General features: G+C 45.5%; 1 protein-coding gene across 7 annotated transcripts in view; it reads left to right on the top strand.

The window, feature by feature from the left end:
- Nucleotides 1-20000, top strand: part of LOC147025796 (protein kinase C-binding protein NELL2-like) — a 370788-nt gene that overhangs the window by 335396 nt on the left and 15392 nt on the right. For all 7 annotated transcript variants that reach the window (XR_015058010.1, XM_085880617.1, XM_085880618.1 and 4 more), the window contains one exon: nt 9057-9281. Coding sequence is in view for 6 of the 7 variants with exons in the window: in XM_085880617.1 (XP_085736743.1) it covers nt 9057-9281 (225 nt within the window). In the remaining variant the exon portion in view is untranslated. The remainder of the gene's footprint in view (nt 1-9056; nt 9282-20000) is intronic.

The following is a 20000-nucleotide window of genomic DNA, read 5'->3' as shown; positions in this document are numbered from 1 at the left end:
AGTGGTTTGTGATCCGTCTGCAAAGTGAAATGCCGGCCCAACAGGTATTGATGAAACCTCCGCACACCCCAGACGAGGCTGAGAGCCTCGCGCTCGATCTGGGCATATGCCCGCTCTGCTGCGGACAGGGTCCGGGATGCAAAACAAACAGGCCGCTCGGAACCATCGTCCATCCTGTGGGAGAGCACTGCCCCGATGCCATATGCAGAGCGGTCGCATGCCAATAAGAGCGGACGCGCAGGCTCGTAGTGCACGAGGACCGTGTCCTCTGTGAGCAGCAGCTTGACACGGTCGAACGACGCCTGGTGTGCAGGCCCCCAGGCCCAGCGCTCGTCCTTCCTGAGCAACCACGTTAACGGCGCAAGCTGTGAGCTGAGCCCGCGCACGAACCTTTGATAATACTGGGCCATACCAATGAACGAGCGCAGCTGCGTCTTGTCGCGAGGCCGTCGCATGTGCTCAATCGCCTCCACCTTCCGAGGGCTTTTCAACAGCCCCTCCGGCATGATGATGTGCCCGAGGTATTCCAAGCGCTGCTTGAAGAACGTGCACTTGTCCCTGTTCAAGCGCAGGTTGCACGCTTCCAGCTTTGTCAGCACTTGGGCAATTTTCGCAAGGTGCTCGTCCGCCGTTTTCCCCACAATGAGCACATCGTCCAGGTAGGTTTGAGCGGGCAGGCCAATGCAAACCTGATCCATTGCTTTCTGCCACAAGGCTGGGGCCGAAGCAATCCCAAAATAGAGTCGGGTATATCGATGGAGCCCTTGACACGTGTTGATTGTCAAAAGCTCGCTATTCCCGGGATCCATCGCCAGGTGAAAATATGCATCACGCAGGTCTAGCTTCGTGAAGTATCGACTCCCCGCCAATCGTGCATATATTTCATCGATTGACGGCAGTGGATATTGCTCCACGCTGAGCCCCGGGTTAACTGTGGACTTGAAGTCCCTGCACAATCGGACGTCTCCATTCTGTTTCAGCACCGTGACGACCGGGGTGGCCCAATCTGAGTACGACACCCGTTCGATCACTCCACAGGCCTCCAGCCTATCCAGTTCCCCCTTGACCTTGTCCCGCAGGGCATATGGCACTGGTCGTGGTTTACAAAAACGAGGAACCACCCCCTCCTTCACGAAGAGCTTTGCCTGCATGCCCTTGAGTTTCCCAAGGTCGTCGCAAAGCAAACCTTGATGGCTTTGAAGAATCTTCTCCAACTGATCCTCCCACCGGCTCGGCATGGGTTGCACAAGGTGAACTGCGGCCCAGTCTAGCCTGATGCGGGACAGCCAGTCTCGGCCGAGGAGAGACGGACCCCTCCCCCGCACGACGTACAACGGAAGCGCGGCGAGCTGGCCTTGGTACCGCACAGACACGTCTGCCATCCCGACTGGCGTTATCTTCTCGCGGGTGTACGTGAACAGCATGAGGTTTGACCTGATAAGCTTCAGGCTGTTGAGTCTACGCGCGGTCTGTTCGCCTATGATCGACACAGCTGCTCCCGTATCAACCTGAAACGTGATCGGCGTTTTGTTCACTTCAATTTCCACCGTCATCGGGCGCGCCGCCGCAGGGCCAATGAAAACAGGCTCAACAACGGCTGCTGGTTCCGCCCTGGGTCGCCGAGGTCACCTTGCACATCGCCGTCCATGACCTTAACGGTCGCCGGCGCCCCATGGCACACACGCTTCAGATGACCCACCTTGTGACAATTTAAACACACAGTGCCTTTATACGGGCACACACGGCGCAGGTGTCGACCTCCGCATCCCAAACACGTCCGCAGGGTCACCTCGTCGCTCGTGCGGCCGCGCGGCGACGTCCGGCCCGCACCGAATATCATGCGTGCGTCCCGGGGTGCTCGCGACCCCGCGTGGGCCTCCGGGCCATCCGGCATGCTGTGGCTGGTGATGGCCCGAACATCTCCGCGGATCTGCTCGACAGCTGTAGCAGTGCCGACCACCGAGTCGAATGTAATGGCTTCACCCTTCAGCCGTAGAACCGCCGAAACCGTCTTCGCATCTTGTAAACCAGCAATAAAACGATCTCTGAGCCGAGCTGGACGCTCCTCCGCCATGAACTTGCATGCCACGGAAGAATGCTTCACTCGCGCCACGAAATCAGCGACGCGCTCCTCCGCACCTTTCGAGAGGCGATTGAACTGGTATCGAGCGAGCTGTAATGACTTCTCCGGCACCATGTGTGCTTTCATCTTCTGCACAATGTCCTGAAACGACAGCCCGTCATCACGGGGCTTGTCCGGCGCCACCAAATCACTCAGTAGTCGATAATGTTCCGTCGATAGCGAGGCGAGCAAGATCGACTTCTGTTTGCTCTCGTCGACCACATCATTCGCATGGAAATAGCATCCCAATTGTTCTGAAAACAATTCGAAGTCGTCTCCGACGAAAACGGGCACCTGTCCGTGCGCCGTGACTCGTCGATCAACCATCCTCGTCAGCCAACTGTGGTGTACGAGGTGCAGTGGAACATGAGAAGCAAGAGTGTTAGCAGCAACTCCGCTTTATTGCACGTCCTGATGTACATTCCTGCCACCCCTAGCGGGCGAGTCATGATATACGAAAACCCAATCACGTGATACAGCACAATGGACACTCAGCAGGATTAAAAACAAAACTGGTCAAAGGGTGGAGGAGCGCTGAGTGAGCCAATAGCCGTCCATTTCTAGTACCCAACTATGTCTGCGGACATCCTCCCGCAGTTGGGATATTTTGTTTTAGGAGATTTGTGGCAGGATTTGCACTCCGGCCACCATAAAACACTTAATTCAGCAAATCACACAAATGTAAGGAAATCTGCAAACCCACTCCATGGGAGTACCACCTATGCTGCTGCCCTACGCAGTGCAGCTCACCGGATGATAGGATTGGGGTGAAGCCTTCGTGACCCACATTCCTTGATGATAGGAGGAAAACCATGGGGTAAACATCCAGGGTCAGATTGCTGTGGTGTGTGGCGGATTGGTGCTGAGTTGTTGTCCACCGGACGGAAGTCTCCTTGGGTTAACCTGAGGCAATCCCTTTGAGTGGTTGCCTGGAATGTCCTATCTCGAAGAGCGGATGATCACCTCTCTCCGTTATCATCTGAGCTCAAGCATTTGAACATTGGTATTGCAGCACTCTCTGAAGTTTGAAGACCCTATAGTGGCGAGGTCATGGCGGGTGATTACACCTACTATTGGTCTGGTCGCTCTGATGGTTACCATACCCAAGGAGTTGCTGTCGCTGTGTCCAATAAGCTGCCTCCAATGATAATTGATGTAGCACTGGTCAATGAGCATATTATGAGACTAAAGATTTGTCACTCCTTGGGTGTCGTTTCCCTGGTCTCTGTATATGCTCTGACTGAGGCGAGTGATCTCACCATGAAGGACACATTCTATGCCGCACTCAAGTCTGTGATTGATCAGTGCCCCAGACGAGATACTCTTCTAGTCTTGGGGGATTTCAATGCATCGACTTGAAATGATAGGGATGGTTATGAGACGTGTGTTGGTCCTCATGGGTCTGGAACTATGAACCTGAATAGCACTAAGTTCCTTGACTTTGCAAGAAGTCATGGACTTAGGGTGGCTGGTTCATGGTTTCAGTGCCCACAAGCTCGTCGCTGGACTTGTTATTCCAATGTTGGCGGTGTGGCAAAGGAGATTGACCATGTGCTCATTGATGCAGGATAATGCAGAACTGCAGGTGCTACCAGAGTTCCCAGTTCCTCAATAATGACCACAAGCTTGTTGTAGCAACTCTGAAGTTTCAGCTTAAATCCGAGAGAATGGCACCATCCCAGCCTCGGCTGGATGTTGGCAAGCTCAAGGAGGATGAAAGGTCAGCTGAGGAGTTTGTAAACAGGCTGTGAGAGGGGATTGGGGGGTTTGGGTGCTTTGGGGAATCCTGAAGAGTTGTGCAGTGCCTTCAAGACCACCATCCTTGATGTTGCCGGTGGATGTCTTGGAACTCACCATTTGGTGAAGAAGAATTTTATCTTTCAAGTGACAATGGATACCATTGACCAGAGTCACAGGGCCAGGTATAATGGCAGAGCTGAGCTCTGGCAGCTGAGGTGTAAAACTGTACATGCGCTAAGGTTGGACAAGGAAGCCTTTGTGTGAGGAATCTCTGAGGGGGTAGAGCATCACGTGTGGTCAAGTGATTCTCATCCTGCTTACAGGGGAAGTCACGCATTATGCTCCTCCAAGCCCATCCCTCGGTGTCCTGCAGTTGGAGCAGAGGGTGATGGGCTCTTGACAGAGGAGTCCAAAGTGAAGGCCCGCTGGGCCGGTTACCTTGAGCGGCTGTTTCAGGCTGTTCCCCCAGCTGTCGAATTGGATGTCAGGGGTGTTACTATCCCTATTGCTGACCCTCCAATCAACTGTGGTCCACCTTTGTTTGTGGAAACACAGGCAGTGGTGAACCTGTTGAAATGGGGTAAAGCTCCTGGGATCTGTGGCATACAGGCTGAACTTCTCAAGTCTGCTGAAAATGCTGAACTCATGTCATTGCATACAGTTCTGTGCTCTACTTGGTACACAGGCATCATCCCAACTGACTGGAAGAGGGGCCTTGTTGTCCCTCTCTGGAAAGGGAAAGGTGATCGCCAGGACTGCAACAACTACCGAGGGGTGACACTGCTCTCAGTGCTGGGCAAGGTCTTTACTCTGATAATTCTTGATATAGTCCATCACCATTCGCTTGGGCACCAGCATCCAGAGCAGTCAGGCTTTACACCAACGAGACCGTTTGACCGTATCCTTGCTCTTCCGGTCCTCACCGAATGCAGACGAGAGTTTCGGCAGTGGCTGCTTGCAGCCTATGTTTATCTCTGCAAACCGTTCAATTCAGTGAATCGGGATGCCTTCTGGAGGATCCTTGGTCTTCGTGTGGTGTCACCAAAAGTGATCAATCTGATGGCTGAACTCTACTCTGGAACTGAGTGTGCTGTGAGATGTGGTGATATACCATCTCCGACTTATTTCCAGTTGTTACTGGAGTTTGTCTGCGGTGTGTGTACTGGCCCCCACATTTTTCAGCGCTTTTATGGACTGGATTCTGGTGAGGATGTCAGAGAGATCAAGCTGCGATGCATCGTTTGGGAATGTCAAGATCTCTAACTTTTATTTTGCAGATGATGCAGTCATCTTTGACGAGACTGGATATCCTTTTGGGGGCCTTGTGGTGCTGAATGAGGAGTCAGAGCCGCTGGGATTATGGGTTTCCTGGGTGAAAACTAACGTCCAGGCTTTTAATGACATCTTGGATGCTGCTATCTTGTCCGTACCTGTATAGTGAGGTTGTTGAGGTCACGGAGAGATTCACTTACCTCGGCAGTGATATTCATGTCACTGCTGGCTTTGAGCCAGAGGTCAATAGATGTCTGGGTCAGGCCTGGGGAGTCATCGATTCATGGGATCATGGGGTCTAGTGCTGCCGGTACCTGTGCGGGAGGACGAAAGTCCGAGTCCTCAGGTTCTTGATGTTGCAGTCTTGCTCTATGGATGTGAGACTTGGAATCTGACCAGGGATCTGAGACGGAGACTTAAGTCCTTTGGTACCAGGTCTCTTTGGAGAATCCTTAGCAACCGCTGGTTGGACTTTGTGTCTAACAAGCGGTTGCTGAAAGAGACTCAAATGAGATTTGCTACCTGCATCATCTGTGAGCATCAGCTGCTACTGTATGGACATGGAGCTTGTTTTCCTGACGTTGATCCTGCTCACCGGATTCTCTCCGTGAGGGAGCTTTGTGAATGGAGCAGGCTAATGGGCTCACCACATGCCTCGTGGTTGCAGCAGGTTGATCGGCATCTCAAGGAGATGGGTATGGGCCAGACATCTGCCTGGGGGATGGCCAGACGGAGGCCGCTGGAATACCGGCGGAAAGTGGACGCAGCGACGCGCTGACCTGACCTCATGCGATGCTCATGCTCCCATTCCTGACCTTACCTGAGGATCATTCCTTGTTAAGGCCTTGCCTGTTTTCCCCTTCTTTGGAGTGAGTCAATTTTCTATGATGTCTCATATCAAATCAAATATAAACTCAATAATATGGGATGATTTATTTCATTCCTTTAAAATATGTTGAATATTCCCCCTCTCCCCATGCTTGTCTGTCATGTCACTTGGTTTGTGTCTCTGCTGGTTGTGAGCATTAAAAAAAACATTAGCTGTTAAAGAAAAATAGTACACGTACCCCCCCCCCTTTCCCCCTTCTCCCTCCCCTCATTTTTATACCTCCTTTGTCCTTTAATTGTAATTAACAATTAAATAATTGTAAGCAAAGCGTGTATAATTAATACTTAAAATATACAATATATTACATGACAAAATATCTGCAACAGATTTTATGATGTAATGTTTGTTTGAGTGAGAGAGTGAGGGGTCTTGAATAATCTGAGTGTTTCTTTCCTGTTAAAACACATACACACACACGGGTATTAATATTATATGCCACAGCTGCGCATCCTGAAGGAGGTGTCGGAGTGTGATATCTTGGTTTATAAATAAATATATCCCAACTCTCGTATGTTGGATTCAGTCGGATAGATGAATAATTCATTACCTGGGGTAGCCTCTGATTGCTTGGAACAAGAGGCAACATCTCTGCGCTTTTTTTTCTTCGTGATCGACACTGTCAAAACAGAAAACATAATTGTATTTTAACATTAAATATACGTGCACTACCTTTCCAGTAAATTTTCAAAGAACAATGAAATTTAACATCATTGTGTTAAATTATGTGTCACACCTTTCAAGAAAATCTTCAAAGGACTTTGAAACATTAGGTCAATTCTGTGATGTCGAAGATCTTTGAGGCAGGTTATTCATGCATAAAACGAGGTCATTGTGATATGCCTGATGAAATAACTGGATTTCTGCCATGACGTCATTCAGAGCTTTCCATTCCTTGTGAAGATCATTGGCATGTCAATTCACCTCGTCGACGAGTGAGTTTGAAATGCTGTAAGAAAAGGAAAAATAAATCATTAGTTATATAAATTAATCATATACGATCAAAATGAAGACCAATTATTGCACCATAGTCCCAAGAAGGAAGCCAGACTTAACAATATACACACACGGACACACACACACACACACACACACACACACACACACACACACACACACACACACACACACAATATATAAATATATATATATATATATATATATATATATATATATATATATATATATATATATATATATATATATATATATATTAGGGTGGTCCAAAAAAGTCTAAAAAATAGAATGTTGCTCCACAAGCTTAAAATTATTCTAATATGATCCAATAACGCGCATAAATTTTTTTTATCTTGATCGGAGGTGATTTCGAGGTCGCTCCATATGACGACTTTTAGTCTCATGACTTGAATAAATTAGGGTATGGTCAGGTACGATTACGGGTACTTCTGGATGTCCGAGGTGGAAATGGAGTGCATTTTCGAACTCTATGGGGTCGATTTACTCCAATAAATGACTGCACCGACATTGAATTCACTACCGTTTCGAAAATATGACCTAAAACAAGATTTATCTTGACTGGAGTTGAGTAACTAATCCTACTCATTTCGATATTTTCTAATCTATCATAAATTTGTTGTCCGTCTAAACATTTCTTAGAGTAAATCGACCCCACTGAGTTTGAAAATGCAGTTCATTTTCACCAAGGAAGTTCAGAAGTGTACGGATTCGCATCTCATGTGAAAGGGGGGTCGGGGGGGGGGCGAAGCCCAGCCCCGGCAGGGGGAGTCATATCAAAAGGGAGGCGATTGACGCAGTAATGTGTTCCAGTTTGAAAAGGAGAAATAAGAGTGAGCGTAAGCGAGCGAATATTGCGACTTTGAGAAATGGGACACATTACTGCGTCAAAAAGTCTCCCTTTTGATACGACTCATCTGCCTGAGGGATGGCCAGACGGAGGCCCCTGGAGTACCGGTGGAAAGTGGACCCAGTGACATGCTGCTCCAGTGCTTGCTTCCATACCTAACCTGACATGACCTCTGGAGAACCATTGAATATTTGCCAAACAACTCCAATGGCCTGTTAGCCAGGAAATTGATTTCTGAATTTTTTGCAATTAAAATTATCTTCTTGTTGAACTCCACACTTAGCGGGGTATCTTTCCCTTCGTCACCCTCCCCCAAAAATGAGTAATTTTCATGGCATTGTGGACAGCGAAGCAGTGCCAAGATGTCACCTGATCGGCTGAACTACATGAAACATTCACTCAAGGGCCAACAACCTAATGCAATACGCTTATTGATTAATCCATGCTGTTGTCCATATATAAAATACCTTTGAGATAATTTTTACCTTAAATGGTGCACCTCCAATTGTTCTGCCTTTGACTTCTATTTGACCGTCTGCAGTGCGTCTTTGCACAAATGACCTTTGAACTGCAGCAGACACGCCGCTTCCCTTCCAAGTTGTTGTGTTATTCCCTCCTCTCCCTCTTTTTTGTTTTATGTTCCATTTCTTTGTCATCCCAGTTTTCTCCCTTCCTCTTCTTGCTATGTTTGAACTTGTATCCAACTTGTTCACCCCATGTGTCCTCCCACTCTGCTTGATCTCATTCTTCCGCACACCCATTCTTCCTCCAAGGCTCCCTCTTTTGTATCCTTCTACCCTGTTTGTGTGTTTCCCTTTCTCCCACCCCCCCCCCCCATTGCACTATGTTCTCCTTGTTCTCTTATGTTGTGGTCCATTCTGTGTTATCGTTCTTTCTATGCAAAAAAATAATTATAATAATAATAATCTCGCTGGGGTTTCGATATAATTTGGTTTTTATAGTGCACAGGCTTTCACACCATTAATGTAAATCCTCAAGGTTCATGAACACACCACCCGTTCTTTCATGGTTAAACTTGAAGTCCAGTTCAGCTTTATTGGATGGGGGTGGAACTACTGCAGTTATTGGTGTCCCCCCCCCTCCCCCCATGTTTTTGGCATTTATGATACTAAAAATGAGATGATGATAACGAATCCATCATGCAGTTCCAAACGTGCTGACAATGCTGTGCTGTCTGCGTGGGTATTTAGGGTGGCAGAGTCGAGTGCCATCCTTTGGCGTGTCCTGTGCTGCGGTGCCCTTTCCGAGTGTTAGCTGAGGGGGAGTGTTGCCCACGCTGTGTTCCTGAACCCTGTCATGCACAGCCAACCTCAACAAATCAAGCCAGGATGTGTCACGATGGACAAGGTGTCGGTCGCCTTCCTGGGGCTTTCTGGAGATTGGACAATGAACCCTGTACATCGTGCCACTGCCAGGTAAGGCCTGGAGCATCATCTGAGCATGAGACCTGTGATATAGAGGTAATTCCTGACCATGTTTCAATTATAAGAGTCAGCCTGGTGGGTTGGTTGTATTTCATGAGGGGTTTCTTGAGCCAAGACTCAAATTTCTTAATGCACCAATATTCTACCTCGACTGCAAGAGAAAAATAAAAACAATCTGGTGCCACATTTGCAAAGGTGGCTTCATGTAAACTGCAAATTTCACTCCAGTAGCACTTTAATGAAATGTATGCAGAATGTTTTCCCTTGCCACTTCCGGCAGCACGTTAATGAAATACACACAGAGTGGACAAAGGTTTTCATGTTATTGATAAAAGGCTTGTGATAGTACACGGCAGTATCGCTCCCCCACCCACTACATTTTTGCACTCGACAAAACACTTGACAGAAATTCATATTAATGGTGATAACAACATCGGTAACAAGAACAACACTCGGTAGAGTACATACATCTGCCAGGCTGAACAGTTTACATTTAGTATCCCACTGATAAAACGGATCTGCTGACCTGAACCAAAATCTAGTTGGCTGTTCTTGTCATCGAACCAACTCATGTACCAAGTTTTGTCATTATCCATCCATAACTTTTCATGATATCGTGATATACATATCGTTTTTGGCCCCATTTCTCAATGTTGAACAATTGCTTGTAGAAATTTAAAAAAAAAATTGTGTTTGTGATTTGGATCTTCACCAAAATCGAATAATTTTGGCCTTGTCACAAATCCAACCTGTCCACCAAGCTTAGTCTGAATCTGTCCATAACTATTTGTGATATTGTGCGATATATCGTTTTTAGCCCTGTCTCTCAATGGTGAAGAATCTATTTAAATTCTAGTTTCCGGTTCCAGACCCGGATCTTCACCAAAATCTAATAATTTCATCCTTGTCACACACCCAACATGTCCACCAAATTTCGTCCAAGTCCGTCAACTTTTTGAGATATCCTGTTTATGGGCAGACAAACAAACAAATAAACCAATGTCACCCGCAGGGTGACCCGTATCTTGCCAAAAGGTGACCACATGCAACTTCTTTAAGGTCACACTGAGGTGAACAGAGCTGCTATCCACCAGGAGCGACTCCTTGAGGAATATCTGCCCACGAGAGATTCCGATGAGAATCGTTCTTCAGAGTAACCATGAAAAATGTGTTTGCCTCATAACGTCACCAAATGACGTCATAATGTCTCAAGCTTGACATATCTAGAAAGCACTCATCGAGGTGTTCAATTTGAGGTACTACACCATATGGTTCCTAAAACTTGAAAATTTGACCTTGGGGTCAAATATGTTTGACCTCAGGCGCTAACCATGAAGGTCAAGGCCAATCGCCACCAAAAAATAATCAGCTGAGCGTCAGACCATGAACTATATTCCCATGAAGTTTGAAGACGATCCGATCAAAATTACTCATAAAATAAGGGTTTCGTCGACTCCCCTGATTTGCGACAGTGACCTTGACCTTTGACCTTGACCTTCAAAATTTTGTGCGCTGAAAGGGACCTCTATAGGCCTCTGATATGCGAAGTTACAAAAATTTCCAATGATAACTGTGCTCTGCAGAATTTTTTATACGTGATTACAGACAAACAAACAAAAAAAAACATACAAGCTGACTAACATATCTTGCAAAAACTTAGTTTTGGCAAGATAATAATATGTCTGGCAGAGCACGATACTTGCGAAATCCCAAAAACAAATTTGACCTCAAAACCAATTGGTGGTTGAATTCAACGACCTGATATGCAAATCCTGTTCAAATTTCAATTCAATCGAATGAAAATTGATGATTTCAGAAATTCGGCTTATGTTGTCCTTTTGTTGTTGACCTCAAAAATAATTAGTGGTTGACCTCAAAATTCCTATGTTGACCTCAAAAAGCCGATGTTGACCTCAAAAATAATTAGTGGTTGAATTCAATGACCTGATATGCAAATCCTTTTCAAATTTCAATTCAATCGAATGAAAATTGATGATTTCAGAAATTCAGCTTATGTTGACCTTTTAGCCGATGTTGACCTCAAAAATAATTGATGGTTGAATTCAATGACCAAATGTGCAAATACTCTTCAGATTTCATATCAATCCGATGAAAATTGTGGATTTTACAAATCGCACATAAGTTGTCGACCTTTGGCTTATGTTGACCTTTTGACCGATGTTGACCTTAAAAATAATTTGAGGTTGAATTTAGTGACCTAATATGCAAATCCTCTTAAAATTTCAAGTCATTCGGATGAAAATTGATGATTTTAGAAAATCGACCTGGGTTGTTGACCTTTGCCCTATTTTGATGTTTTGACCGCAAAATAAATAGGCTTCTTGCTTACGACCAATTTTACCATTTTGTGAAATTTCGTGAAGATCAGTTTAAAATTGTGATCTCGAGGGATTGACATACAGACAAACAAACAGACAAAAAAAACACACACGACCAACCAACACAGTATACTGTACGAGAAAACAACCTTCGATTTTCGCAAGTAACAAACAAACAAACAAACTGACAGACAGACAGGGCTGAACACATGACCTCCATCCACCTTCGGTGGTGGATGGTTGTTGTTGTTCGTCTTTCGGCTGCTCCCATTTGGGGTCGCCACAGCGGATCATCCGTTATGATCCGCATACTGATTTGGCATAGGTATTACGCCGGATGCCCTTCCTGACGCAACCCTGGTCACTTCTTACGACACAGGGATAAGGATTGGGTTTCGCCATGATTCCGGGCTGCCCTACACCCTCTCATAGCGTGGCCCAGCGCAGAGCGCCCGTCCTCAAGCGATCCTCCAACCCAAGCCTCCGAGTAGCCGGATTACAGGCGCACGCCACTACGCCTGGTCGGTGGTGGATGGTAACAATCTTAATTTTTGCACTGAATTACTGTATTTCATGGTACTTTTCCCTGTTGGGCTGTCTCTCGATTATGTGCTGTACAGACAGGAGAATGGGGGAAAGAGGTGTCAAGGTTGTTGTGTCTGGGAAGAGTGAGAAATTCCGCCATATTTGCAAACCTAATAAATTGATGACCTCTTACCAGTCTCTCCATAATGGTGCAGGTGGTGACGATGCCATTCCAAAACGATGCCTCCACATATCTACAATATTGTTTCTTGCGATGAGAATGTTTTTGCTATCCAAGCTGACTTTATGGGACATTTACATATTACCTCTGCAAAATGGCTACCTTTCGACCCTTTACACCCATCATCTTGCCTTTCTTTTGTATATTCCCTACCCCCTTCCCTTCACCTACTCCCTTCCAGACCCCCCACCACGACAGGTATACATTATACACAAATGGCCCCTAATATGTGGAAGGAGGTGATGTGATCCGAGGTATAAGCGAGGACACTCAAAACAAGGTTAAAGTCAGAATGCCATGACAGACTACTGAGAATTTTGAGAGCCCAAAAGCGAGTGCTTGGTTCTTGGAAAGTCCCAGCTCGACGTGCACCTGAATACAAAATATATGCATCGACGGTCGTCGTTCGTGTTCACATGTCCGTTCTCTGGAGACTACCGATCACTTGCAGCCAGATAATTACCGTTTGCAGAACATTCAAGTCGGCCACGGATTCAGTCGCTCTTTACCTTTTTATGTCAGAGCATGACTGTTCACTCGGAAACAGGATGGTACGGACAAGCACCGTCGCTCTTCCTCCAGATAACCGTGTTCTATGGAGGTTATGCTTTCACCCTCCGCACATCCATCTGTGTTTATGTGATCTATTTAAACATCTTCTGAAACCGATGGTGGGATCCCCCCCCCCCACAACCCCCAAATTCTCGAGTTTGTTCAAGCCATATACCAACTTGCATTTTAAAAGGATTATTATGGGGTTAATAAAATCCTAGGCCTCTCCTCGGATAGTCAGCATGGTGGTTTGGATGATACAAAAATAAAATGTCGAGAAGCACCACAATGAAGAGGAATAAAAATGGCCTGACCACGGAGACTTGCAGGCCCCTCGGGCCTTGTTTCATATCTCGTATCGTGATGACATGAAAGATGGATTGAAACCCCAAGGCTCTTAGCGAAGCATTTCCCTTTTCAAACACCGCTTCTAATTTGGTGCAGGGAAACTGAACTGCAAACCTAGCAAGACGTCCATGACACGCAAGCACTTTCATTGAGGCCTTGTGAGATCACAAGTCCACAATGTCGATTTTAGTTTAACTTACAAAGGTGTTGCTATGACTTGTTATACAATTGTTTTAAATAAAGAAGAAGATAAAAATGACAAGCAGACACATGAGACATTAACTCTGTAATCTGTGTACACAATGGTGGAATCCCCATAACCACAAGCATGGCAGTCCAGGCTCAACGGACTCCACTGTATAAACAGCCTTGGGTTGGAACTTATAGAATACTGTGAAAAGATTCAAATCAACTCAGATATGATGAAGAAAAGTGCTTCAGACAATCTGGGTCAGACATCCATCCCAACACAAATTGGCATCCGTCGTTCAAAACTTGATAGAATCGACCTCAGAATTTTCACCAAAGTTTTCAGGAAGTGTCTGAGGAAGATCGTCCAAGCCTCTGGGCACCCATAGCGGAGAAAAGTATATCCGTGCTTGGCGAGAGTCGACCTCGACAAATCAAGGTAAATTGAAGGTAGACAAATTGCCTCGTCTTGAGCAAACGGTGGAATCAAGCGTCAGTGGGTCTCCTAACTCGTTATTGGAAGGTCAGGCCTGTTGTTCATGTGACGGAGATCCAGGATCAGCTGCCAAAATCCTTCCAAGTAAGCAAAATTGGATCGAAGGAAACGCATTAAGGTGACGAATCACAAGGTCAACTAAAGGGCATGTGCAGTTTGAGGAAAGGAGTAGTATCTTTGTGGTATTGGAAAGTACCACGACTCTAAAAATGTAACTTGGCTCTGTCTCTGTCTCTGTCTCTGTCTCTGTCTCTGTCTCTGTCTCTGTCTCTGTCTCTGTCTCTGTCTCTGTCTCTGTCTCTGTCTCTGTCTCTGTCTCTGTCTCTGTCTCTGTCTCTGTCTCTCTCTCTCTCTCTCTCTCTCTCTCTCTCTCTCTCTCTCTCTCTCTCTCTCTCTCTCTCTCTCTCTCTCTCTCTCTCTCTCTCTCTCTCTCTCTCTCTCTCTCTCTCTCTCTCTCTCTCCACATCTTGTTTCAGCACATGGCTTCATCTTAGAGCTGTTACACATGTCATTTCATCAAACATCGATGTCAAATTAGCGTCCGTCACCAGGCCTTTGTGACTGTAACATTGATTGACCCAGTGATCCATGAATCTGTCACATAACATTCTTGTTTTTCTTCTTCTGGAATTGGGTAATTATGGCTTCCTCCTAGGAGGGGATGGAGGGGGTCTGGCTAATGTTTTCTGTGCTACTTGCAGCCAACGCTTTGGGAAAAGAGAAACGATCTAATTTACAACCAATGGCTTCACAATAGGAGACATGGGAATCCGCATTGATTTGCGGTGTGCTAAAAACCGACCGGGTCCGGTTGAAGGAAAAAGTTACGCGTCGGCAAATCTTGATGCTTTCAGGGACACACCAATCATTGTTGTTTGCTTCGCTCGACTCGATGCACATCAATTAACAAGGACATCTGAAGCATCAGAAGGTGCGACCTTTCAAATGAGTACAGTCGACAAGTTTTTTTTATTCGTCTCCGACGTTTTTCACTTCAATTTCAACTTTACCCTTGCAATCATTTATTAAGAAGAAAAACAACTTGAATACTCGTAATGGGGTCATCAAAATGATAAGAACCACCTCTGAGCTATCTGGCCTGGGTTGGAATCCCGACCCAGCCATAACAGTCGTCCTGGTGTTTCACTTGCACGACAATACATCGTGTGCATGTATACCTCACCTACTCTTCACGAAAGACACCGTGGGATCTTTAACATCCACCAACTAATGCTGGCAACGGGGTTCCTGTTTGACATCCATCCGAAGCAAGACACACACATTGAGGAATCCCCCTGCCTGTGACACACCAGGATGACAGTTTATAGCTGGGTCGGGATTCAAACCCAGGCTAGCCGGCATAGAGGTGAATGTGCGTTCCTCTAGGCCATCCTGTTAGTCCAGTACACTATTAACAGATCAATATCCCTTGTAAAATTAGCGTAAAGCTTCCCCACTGCACATGAAACTAGTCCATAAGTTCTTCCTATTCCTCTGTTTTGGTTGAATCCACTTTGCCTATTTCCAAGTCTGATTTTATAAATCTTGTGAGAAGCACCGGATTATCGGACACCGTGTCCATGCTACATTAGTTGATATAAGTGGCAAAACAAATTGCTCAACCAACGTATGTTTTAATCCCCCCTGTAATTCAAATGGAAATTCAATTCCTCCAATCGTCTTTTCTTCTCACAAGTTGTGGTTTGTGATCTGCCAATGAGTACCGGGTTAACACGTTCCCCACTTTGTCACAGCATGTTGTGCCCTTGCGGAGGCCACCATAAGCACCTTCATTCCCACCAAAGATCATTCGCCAAATATCCGATTTTCAGCGTGTGCCGCAATGCAAGCGAGAACGAGATGGGTTAAAATGCCACTGGGTTTCGCTCCCTTCCTGTGCTAATATCCATCATATCACAATACCGTTTGGTGTTGATTGATCCTTTATCCCGCAATCCCCTGCGGCTCTTCCTTGGATAAAACAGCATTTGGAGCCAAAAGAACCGAGACAGGTCCAAAAAGCCAGATTTGAAACGCACTGATCCTGCAATGTTCTCACAGCTGCACATGATGACATGGAGAAATCATGTCTGCAATGATAAAGTTTCACAACTCAAACTTCAAAACTTTCACATCAATCAGTTACTGAGTTTAAACTTGTTTTTGCATTCACGTGCCCTGTGCCACTCGTCCACCTTGTTTTGTCACAACTCGTCCACAACTTTTTGAGATATAGTGATATATTTAGTTATTGGCCCCATCTATCAATTTTATAAATTATGCCTGTGTTGACCTTTTGACCTTAAAATTAATTGGTAGTTGAATTTGGCAACCTCATATACAAATGCTCTTCAAATTTCAAGTCAATCGGATGAAAATTGAGGATTTTTAAACATTTGGCTGTTATTGCCCTTTCGGCCTATTTTGACATTTTTGGCCTATGTTTACCTCAAAAATAATAGGTGGTTGAATTTGGTGTCCTGATCTGCAAATGCTCTTCAAATTTCAAGTCAATCGGATGAAAATTGAGGATTATAGAAATTTGGTCTGTCTTGACCTTTTGGTCGATGTTGATCTCAAAATTAAAAGGTGGTTGAGTTTAGCGACCTCATATGCAAATGGTCTTCAAATTTCAGTTGAGACGACCTGTACAACGTGGTCAAGTTTCATGATGATCAGTTTGGAATTGTGACCTGTAGGTGATTGAGGAACAGACAGACAGAATAACAAAATCGACTGACCAATATACTTGAAAATTATTCGATTTTGCAAGTAACAAACGAACACACGGGGGTGAAAACATAACCCCCTTCACCTTCGGTGGAGGAGGTAATAAATCCTTTAAAAGGTAAGAAAGCATGTTTCAGCCAGTCACTTTCCGTGTGTGATTTGCCGTTGTTTTGGCTCATTTGGGTGACATCGGGGAAGGAAGAGTAACTATTGAACACAGTGCCTTTAAAGCCATGTACACTCCAGTATTATCACATAGTTACAACTCCGATCATGCATTCCAAGACATGATAATATATTAAATCATGCACATCTCACCTTAAATTACAACATGTCCACCAACAAACACGACCACCCCACTCACCTCTGGATTAAACTGTTGTTCAAATATTAAACAGCTTTTTTACATGCTTCCTTGTCTCCTCGCAACTGCTGAAATTGGATATATATATATATATATATATATATATATATATATATATATATATATATATATATATATATATATATATATATATATATATATATTTGATAGTCCGGCAGATATGTGAAAAAAATGTGCCTTTAGTGATACAAGCATGAAATTTGGCACACTGCTCGGGCAGTATCTTACAAAGATTTTTGGATATAGGGACATTCCAGATTCTTCCCAGAGCCAAAATGGCGGCCATTTTACAAAATAGCTGATTTTGTGTTGTACAAGGAGGATACATGTGGATACAACTATATTTAAGAAGCATACCAGTGGTTTTATTTAACTAAATATAGATTCTAGCAAATAAGAAACAGCAAATAAAGGTGACAAAGCGTGAATAAACAATTTATTTGGTCATTTTTTGGTGCATTTTTACACTTTTGGACGGTTTTCTACAACAAACTCTTCAAAAAACTGTTATCAAGCACCATGGAATGACTGTTGTTCATTTAACACTCTTGAACTCAGAGGAAGTGCTTCTGTTTGATCCTCACATCAACTTACAGAGTCAAAATTATACAGTGGAACCTCTAGATCCAGGTAACAGAGTCTACTATGATGCATGGATACATGTTACATAATTATCATCTGTGATCTCTCTTGTCCCAGTTCTACTCTCTTGGACACACCCCACCACAGTGACATAGAGCTGTGCACTGGAGTGCAGCCTTGACACACTTGCACTGTCCTCTGCATCCCTTTTTGCAGCCACACCTTAGTAGTTGCCGACATGCCTCAGTTGCCTCTGGGAGGGTTGTCCAGTATATGTCCCAGCCATTATCGGTGTGAACCCATCCCCAGTCACTGGGCGATGGGAGCTCTGGTGTGGACACCATCATCTGGCCCCAACAGTCGCCGGCTTGGTAGGTAGCTCTCTTGATGTGCTGTTTCAGGGCTTCACGAGTTGGTGGGAGAGCATCTATTGATCTGCCATTCTGGGTGAACAGATGCTTGCGACACTCATCGACATGTTCCTGGCTGGTGCGATCATAGAGCACAACAACAAAATGCTCCAGTGCATCCATGTGGTCATCTACGGCTGAAGGAGTTGGCGTGGCAGCCAAGGCACAGAATGCTGCAGCGACATCAGTGACCTCATCACAGGCTTTCCAGGTTTCCCATGCTTTTTTCTTCCCCCTGCCTCCGAAGCTTGAAACGGTGTCGCATCCAGTGAGGGCATGGAAGAATGGCAAACCTCGACACTTGTTAGGTCCCAGTGCCACAGACATCTCGTGAGCTGCCAAGAACCTGAAGTTCTTTCCTGTGCCAAAAGCAACCCAGAGCTCATCAATGTCCAGGCGTCCAGCTGCTGTCACTGCAAGGACCACGACATCAGTGTCTACTGTACGGATCGACACTTTGCTGTATCCCTGCCTCACAGCGTCTTCAGCATGGAGTAGCATTCTTGTGTCAGCCTCTTCATGGCTACAAGGGGCAAGACCAGCAACATCTCGGGCAGGCTTGTGCTCCTCCATGTCCGGAAAATGTCATGATCCAGTGCTTGAGTTTGGTCGAGTGAACACGTCCAGTCAAGACTGTTCCAAGCTGTTTCAGCCGGTTGTTGTACAGCCTTGCTAGGTCTGCCAGCTTGAACACTGGTGCCACAAGAGCGTCCATGCGGGCATCATCGATGTAGGACACCAGTTCTCCGAGAGCTATGCCATGATTGATATCATCCTGGTCATCCAAGGTTCTCTTTGTGTCCCTTGCTTTGTTATAGAGGGAAACCAGACACTTCACATGGTACAGGGCATCTTGCGCCATCATATCTCCAGCACTCAGTTTAGCAATAAGTGGCTTGTCTTCTAGTTTCAGAGCACATTTCCTGACTCGTCTGTCCAGGTCAAAGGTAGAAGCTTTGCGCAAAGACTCGTTACCTGCTGGCTTATCACAAAAGAAACACGTTTCGAGCAGTGACTCTGTGCGGTCCACACTCTGACGGGTATACTTTCGTGCCACGCCTTCGGTATCCCCACTGGTTGTTTTCCTCTTCTCTGCCCGAATCAATTGAGTTTTGTTGTAATGTAGTCTGCACGAATCATGCCACTTAGCCCTGTGGTGCTGGAAGGTGGACTCAATACCCTCACCATCGTCCAAGCGGGACATGTCGAGAGATTTTGGCAAGCAGTCGATCTCACTGAACCTGAGGGGGTTGTCTGCCAGAATCTGGTATCCAGACCCTCCTGTGCTTCGCTTGGAGTCAGCTGGACAATGAAGAGGCTCAGTGGTGTCCATCTGACACAGCACACATAGGTTCCAGTCTGTCTGGTTAATTGATGTAACAGATGTACTTGGCCCTCGCTGCTGGGGGTCTAATAGTTTGAAATGCTTGGCCATTGTCTTGAACCACCACCAATCAGTCACTGTAAAATTGGGAAGAACCACCACCAAGCAGGGGATTAGTCTTTGGGTGCACTACAGTGGAGTTATCACCTGAAAACAGAATAGCAGAGTTAAAATGTTTTCAACTACGAACCCCAGCCCAGAGGAGATGCATATATACACAATGGCGATCTTGGGTGATTGTCACTCGATGTCCCCAAAAGGCCACCATACATTATTTCTTTGCGCTGGACAGGACCATGTTAAACCCAAATTAATATGAACACACCATTGTAGTTTGAACATTTCTATTATGCAATCATGAAAATTAATACAGTGAGTACATCAATATCGATTTCGCAAATTTATGCATTTAATCGCGACATTGCCAGCTACCAGTATGTAATTAATAATGGAAATATTCATGGAGTCTAAGTTCCTTTCACCAAATTTGATTTTTGATCTATTTATATTTCCAGAAACAATATTCAGG

Source organism: Eptatretus burgeri, chromosome 5 (genome assembly GCF_056783735.1).
Source record: "Eptatretus burgeri isolate ZD-2024b chromosome 5, Ebu_testis_v1, whole genome shotgun sequence".
NCBI lineage: Eukaryota > Metazoa > Chordata > Myxini > Myxiniformes > Myxinidae > Eptatretus > Eptatretus burgeri.
This window is presented reverse-complemented; position numbering and strand designations above follow the sequence as displayed.